The 7,218-nt window shown below is 40.8% G+C and overlaps 1 protein-coding gene across 1 annotated transcript; it reads right to left on the reverse strand.

Moving 5' to 3' along the window:
• Nucleotides 1-684: 684 nt before the first annotated feature.
• On the reverse strand, nucleotides 685-6,925 carry LOC124032276 (ADP-ribosylation factor 3). The gene is made up of 6 exons (XM_046344542.1): nucleotides 6,868-6,925; nucleotides 6,691-6,727; nucleotides 5,307-5,524; nucleotides 2,913-3,023; nucleotides 1,888-2,012; nucleotides 685-1,608 (listed from the first exon to the last, which is right to left on the reverse strand). The coding sequence occupies exons 3-6, from the start codon at nucleotides 5,452-5,454 to the stop codon at nucleotides 1,447-1,449; spliced, it is 546 nt and encodes a 181-aa protein (XP_046200498.1). The 5' UTR covers nucleotides 5,455-5,524; nucleotides 6,691-6,727; nucleotides 6,868-6,925; the 3' UTR covers nucleotides 685-1,446.
• Nucleotides 6,926-7,218: the final 293 nt, after the last annotated feature.

Here is a 7,218-nt window from a genome sequence, read left to right on the forward strand (position 1 = left end):
ATGAAGGCAAAGCAGCCAACAAGTGCTCAGCATATGTGGGAACTCTTTCAAGACTGTTGGAAAAGCATTCCAGGTGAAGCTGGTTGAAAGAATGCCAAGAGTGTGCAAAGCTGTCATCAAGACAAAGGGTGGCTACTTTGAAGAATCTATAATCCAAAATATATTTAGATTTCTTAAATACTTTTTTTGATTACTACATGATTCCATAAGTGTTATTTCATAGTTTTGATGTCTTCACTATTATTCTACAATGTAGAACATAGTATAAATAATATCCTAATACCATCATCTTTGAAATGCAAGAGGGCATAATGTATTATTCCAGCCAATGTGCAATTTTGATTTTGGCCACTAGGTTGCAGCAGTGTATGTGCAAAGTTTTAGACTGATCCAATAAACCATTGCATTTCTGTTCAAAATGTTGTATTTCCCATGTCCTGGGAAATGTTCTTGTTACTTACAACCTCATGCTAATCGCATTAGCCTACATTAGCTCAACCGTCCTCTTGGACGGTTTAAGAATGAAATAAATTCCACAAATGAAGTTTTAACAAGGTACACCTGTTAATTGAAAGGCATTCCAGGTGACTACCTCATGAAGCTTGTTGATAGAATGCCAAGAGAGTGCAAAGCTTTCATCAAGGCAAAGGGTGGCTACTTTGAAGAATATAAATATGTTTAACACTCTTTTGCTTACTACATGATGCCATGTGTTCTTTCATAGTTTAGATGTCTAAACTATTATTCTACAATGTAGAAAATAGTACAAATAAAGAAAAACCCTTGAATGAGTAGGTGTGTCCAAAAATGTTGATACTGTATGGTTGTACTTGTTAAGCAAAACATGTAAATATACAGTTGACATAGAAAAAATCATGCTTTTGCATATTGGACGTGTTTTACACAAACCTATGTCACCGTTCATTAATATCTACCCCTACTGCATTGCTCCAACCAGCAGTAGCAATTTTAGTGTAAAAAGAGAATAGTGTCAGAAGACTGGCTAAATATATAACATTAGACAGATTTCATTTCCAAGAGATCGTTTACTGTATGGCCATGCATAATACTGTGTTCCAAACCAAACTAACATTGCCATTGTTCATTCTGAAATAAATAATAAATAAATAAATAAATAAATGGTGTTGCTAGATACTTTTTAAATGTTATTATTAAGGTTAATGTATTGACATTGATGGCCCGCAGCTGGACAGCGCGAACCATTTGTAATAGTTGACAACAGGCTGAAAATGTCCTCAAGGAATGGGGACATGGATCCTCAAGCAATAGGGATATTCTCTCTAAGTCCCCTTCCTATACACCAATCACATTTCACTCCCACCATGTCAGGATTTTTCACTTAATGGATCAACTAAAACCAACTACCACTTTTTGATTCAAGAGCTGACACTAAGGTTTCTCCTCACTCTCCTCTGATTGGTCCACTCACTTCTTGTTCTTCAGCTGATTGGCCAGCCAGTCGAGGCCCTCGTACAGGCCGTCTCCGGAGGTGGCGCAGGTGGCCTGGATGTACCAGTTGCGGTGACGTAGGGAGTGGAGCCCCAGCTTGTCTGTGATCTCTGCTGCGTTCATGGCATTGGGCAGGTCCTACACAGGACGTGAGGTAAAGATGGAAGGATAGGAGTGGAGAAAAGCACATGAGAGAGTAGGATAGGTGTAAGGAAAGCATAGGTAAACAGAAGGACAGGTAGCGAGGAAAAGCACATGAGAGAGTAGGATAGGTGTAAGGAAAGCATAGGTAAACAGAAGGACAGGTAGCGAGGAAAAGCACATGATTTAGACACAGGTAACAGATACAAATACATGGTGAGTGAGGCAATTGTAATATAATAAAAGAGAATAGAATAAGCACTTTATTGTCCATACCTGTTTGTTAGCGAAGATAAGAAGCACGGCGTCTCGTAGCTCGTCCTCAGCCAGCATCCGCATCAGCTCCTCTCGAGCCTCATTCACCCGCTCACGATCATTACTGTCCACCACGAAGATCAGACCTGGAACCGCAACAGACCTGACTTCAACACACAACATACCCTCAAGGTAGCAACCAGGAATCGGAACAAGCCTGTCAACACACTACAGACCCTATGAGGACCAAGGTTTACTGTCTGACATCCCCGTCTATCAGAATGAACAGGTTAAAGGTAGTCAGCGAAATGACGTTGCCACCTGCAGCACCACAGATATAGAGATGAGTGAGATACAAGGCTTGGCTCTCACACAGTCACACACAGTATCTGTGCAGCTGCATGGGTTCATATCAGGCCTTTACAATGTGGTAGCCACGGGACCAAAACAGAGGAGAAGTTGAGCCTCGCGCTTCAACATTATAAGTTGTTGCAAAAATGTACCCACCATGCTGTTCACTTCCTGCATCTATGTAATGTCGCTGACTCTACCTTTACTGTTCCAAGGGCTGTGAAAGAGGGGTTTTGTACACATACTGTATCATAGGTACAATATATAATAGAAAAACAAATAATATATAATAGACAAAATCATAATACCAATCTGGTAAGATGCTTGGAATTTGGCTTGAAAAACGTGCTTATTTGAGGCCGTTAATGCAGTATGCAAATGTCTATAACCAGAGTGTGAGTCAGCCCAATACATCATTGTGTTGGATGTGTCATAGGTCTGGAGTGCCAGTGTTTGTCCCAGCGTGGGCCTATAGCCCTCAAATTCAAATCTCAAAGCCAGTTCCAGTGCTTTTTTTTTCATTCTTCCCCTATAATTTGTGACTGATTTCGACACCAGGTGTGTACAATAAATGATCAGGTTGAACAGAAACCTAGCAGTGCTGCAGACCTCATAGAGCTCTCCTGCTCAGCTTACACGTCACAAGAATGTGTTAGCCTGCTGAGCTCAATCTTATTAGCTCCCACTATACTTACCCTGTGTGTTCTGGAAGTAGTGTCTCCACAGCGGCCTGATCTTGTCCTGGCCACCCACGTCCCACACCGTGAAACTGATGTTCTTATACTCAACCGTCTCCACGTTAAACCCTGAGCAGAGGAAGGAGTATGTGGTTATAAATGCTATATAAACAGTTGTAGGTATGTTATAAACACCATATAAAGAGCTGTGTGTGTGTTATAAATGCCATATAAACAGTTGTAGGTATGTTATAAACACCGTATAAAGAGCTGTGTGTGTTATAAATGCCATATAAACAGTTGTAGGTATGTTATAAACACCTTATAAAGAGCTGTGTGTGTGTTATAAATGCCATATAAACAGTTGTAGGTATGTTATAAACACCTTATAAAGAGCTGTGTGTGTGTGTTATAAATGCCATATAAACAGTTGTAGGTATGTTATAAACACTGTATAAAGAGCTCTGTGTGTGTTATAAATGCCATATAAACAGTTGTAGGTATGTTATAAACACCGTATAAAGAGCTCTGTGTGTGTTATAAATGCCATATAAACAGCTGTAGAAATGTTATAAACCCTGAGCAGGGGAAGGAGTATGTGATTATAAATGCCATATAAACAGTTGTAGGTATGTAATCATTAAAGGCCAATGCAGTTCAAATTCAGTTTGTCCTGTATTTTGTATCACAGCTGATGAAACTAACACTGTAAAAGTGTTTTTTTTTATCAGTGTTATTTCCTGATAGTTGCTGGTTGAAAATGCAATCTACACAGGAGCTTCTAATCAGCAGGTTCTCATAGGCGGGAGTTTCAGCTTTCCATGGTGATGTCACCATGCGGTAAACTGGTTGATAGACCAATAACAAAGAGAGTTCCCACGGCTGGCACCAGGAGACATAAGCCAACCCCCCCCATTTTAGGAACTCAGTTGGGGTCTCAACATAATGTTGAGAGTTAGAACAGTAGAATACACAAGGTGCACGTTTTAAATTTGGTTGTGCATCAACAATTTTTCTCTTGTTATGTCAGACACTGACTGTGTGTGATTTATGACCATTAAGACGGGAGCTCCTGCACATACTGTTGTTGTTGTTGTTTTACTGTTACAAACTGTCTTTCTATTTGTGCAAAAGAAACTGAACAAAGACACTGACCGTCACTCAGCTAGCAATTTTTAGATAGGTAAATTAGTTTAGCCAGCGATCTAAACTTGTAGTAATCATGTCTGAATACTGACCAGTCACACAGGGCATGTGCCCAGGTGCCCTGACCTCCATGGGGCCCCCATTGATTTTTGTTAGTGACTCTCACTCAGATATCATTAACACGGCATAAGTCATGGCAAAATGGGTAGAATTGCAGGAAATTAGCTTTAAAACTGAAAACATTATCTCCACACCATGGCAAAATGCATGCATTTGGTTATACTTCTTAAAAAATGATCTCTGCCCCATAGCAAAATGTGTGGAACTGCAGAAAACTTGCTTTAAAATGGCAACATACTTTTTGGGGGGAAGGAACTCAGTCAGGGTCTCAACTTAGTGTTGAAAGTTAGAATATTAGAAGACACAATGTGCAAGTTTGAAATGTGGTTGTGCATTAGCATTTTTTCACTTGTTATGTCAGTCACTGACTGTCAATCAATTAGCCATGTCGGCTAATATTTTTTGTCTAGCCAGCTATCTAAACTAGTAATCATGGCCAAATACCAACCAGGCACGCAGGACACATGCCCAGGGGCCCTGATCTCCAGGGGGCCTCCATTGATTTTGTTAGTCACTCTCACTCAGATAGCATGGCATAAGTCATGGCAAATTTTGTAGAATTGCAGGAAATTTGTTTTAAACTGAAGTTGAGTTGTAAAACCAAATCTCGCTTAGGGTCCCCAAAAGGCTAGAGCTGGCTCTGAGAGTTCCAAACCTCTCTGGCAATAACAGCTAGTTTTCAGTTTTCCCCTCTCCACTCAAACCACTCCCAGACAGTCGTAGCAAGATTATTTCTTAAGAAATAGTATTTTTTTGTGGAAATCTATTACAGTAAGTTACTTAATTGTTACATCAAATCAAATCAAATGTTTTTTGTCGCGTGACAAATACAACAGGTTTAGAACGTACCATGAATTGCTTACTTATACGAACTTAACCAACAATGCAGTTCAAGAAAGAGTTAAGAAAATATTTACAAAATAAACTACAGTAGAAAATAAAAAGTAACACAATAAAATAACGAGGCTTTATACAGGGGTACAGAGTCAATGCGGCATTTGTACACATACCCAGCAATTAGTTGATATTGATATACAAATGTCTGCATTGGGCCTTCAAGGATAAGTAACATTTCTACATGACAACACATTTGACTTTTCTCTCATCCTTTATAGCCAATGACCTTCATTGTGAGACTTTCCATACCAATAGTGGGGATAGTGGTGACAATCTCTCCCAGCTTCAGTTTGTATAGGATGGTGGTCTTCCCTGCAGCGTCCAGCCCCACCATCAGGATCCTCATCTCCTTCTTCCCTAACAGACTCTTCAGCAGGTTGCCAAAGATGTTCCCCATGGTAACTGACTGGCTGGTGGTTGGCTGGCTGGTTGACTGGCTGGTCAGACCTCAACTCACTGCTACAGAGCTGATGGGCGAAGAAGCTGGATGTTAGGGCCCAGATTCTTTCCTGATCTTGTAACTTAACCAATGAAAAATGGTCTCTATTGTTTTATTATTATTATTATTACTTTTTTTAACCCTTTATTTAACCAGGCAAGTCAGCTAAGAACATATTCTTATTTTCAATGATGGCCTGGGAACAGTGGGTTAACTGCCTGTTCAGGGGCAGAACAACAGATGTGTACCTTGTCAGCTCGGGGGTTTGAACTCACAACCTTCCGGTTACTAGTCCAACGATCTAACCACTAGGCTACGCTGCATGCCACTATTTGGAGAATTATTCGTAAGGATCAGTTTTTCCTGACCTGACCAGGCAAAAGTCTGGAGGCCCGACCAAGTCACAAGGTCAGGAAAAAACTGTTACACCCTGGAATAAGATAATTCAACCATTGCCTAAATGGCATTTACTGAGTCAGAACCACAGAGAGAACACACAGTAGCCCTTCAACCACTACTAACCACTACTAACCACTACTCAGCCCATTAACACCTCATAACAGCTCCAAACCACCTCGGAGGAAAAGCAATAAAGGCTACTTCACACCTCTACGGGCAGGCTGAGGAAGCCCACCTGTCTGAAGGCCAGTCAGCTGGCAGACTGCACACTGGTGAGAAGAGCTGCCACTTTGTAGGCTCACACTACCTACCGCAATCCTTTGTTGAGCTGGGATTATGTGGTTTATAGTAGTTATAATCTATACATTGAAATATATGATTTCATCCCTACAGTAGGCTGTAGTCCTAAAGCAAGTTGTTCTAGGGTGACACACAGCAGGTGCATTCTAACAACAGTCTTCTGTTCTGAGTCAAACATATTTAAATAGCCTAGGTAAAAAATACATGGATGAATACATAGATCTTTCAATCACTGCATCGCAGTGGCCGCATATGATACTATAAAACACATCTGTCGCTGCGCAAGAGCACTCGCAGTGATGGCAGCACCCTCCGCTAAATGCGCCAGGGGTCTGTAGAGTGGAACACCCTGTATCTTTGAAGCACACTGCGCACCACAAAAAAATGCAGGTTCAATCGAATAATAATCTAGTAAATATCACATGTAGACAGTCACACTGTAAACATCAGAAATGCTATGGTTATTTCCATCCATAGGCATATTATGATTCTCACCTTCTCCAGTCACGACACGACGCAATGCTTCGGTGGCCTGTATGGACGAAGTTAATTCACTAGAATCACTACCAACACATAGTTGTTTCATTTCTGTAATGACATGACACGATTCTTGTATTTCAACAGTTTTACGTTATCCATAATTTTCTAAATGTCCATCTCATCCCCACCTACCTCTTTTAGCAGTACCAGCTGGATTCGGGCAGTGGCGATTGACTCTCGCGAGAAGACGCCAAGAATGACAGAGGTCTCGCGATGATGAGAGAACCAAGTACACTTCATCACTTCATGGGCCGATCACGCGCTCCCTTCACTGTCAATAAATCTTGACAGGAGGCTGGGGGTACGTTTTTTGTTGTTGTTGTTGTTGAAAATGTACTATTAGTTTTTTATGTGGAGTTTGTAATTCAATGATTGCTTTTGATTTAGCCTTCTGAGTTGAAACTGAGAACATCAACTTTGGTCAGGGCATGAGATGGTGCAGTGTTTGTGGGGTTTGCATGCCCTATGATTAAAACCCTGCTT

Source organism: Oncorhynchus gorbuscha, linkage group LG03, assembly GCF_021184085.1.
Source record: "Oncorhynchus gorbuscha isolate QuinsamMale2020 ecotype Even-year linkage group LG03, OgorEven_v1.0, whole genome shotgun sequence".
Taxonomy (NCBI): Eukaryota; Metazoa; Chordata; class Actinopteri; order Salmoniformes; family Salmonidae; genus Oncorhynchus; species Oncorhynchus gorbuscha.

Bases quoted from the DNA above. Each gene is read 5' to 3' on its own strand.
- LOC124032276 (XM_046344542.1), bottom strand. From the start codon at position 5,454: ATGGGGAACATCTTTGGCAACCTGCTGAAGAGTCTGTTAGGGAAGAAG. The intron at 3,024-5,306 runs GTATGGAAAGTC...TCCTCTGCTCAG, and splicing joins CACCACTATCCCCACTATTG to GGTTTAACGTGGAGACGGTT. The intron at 1,609-1,887 runs GTATGGACAATA...CGTCCTGTGTAG, and splicing joins TTATCTTCGCTAACAAACAG to GACCTGCCCAATGCCATGAA.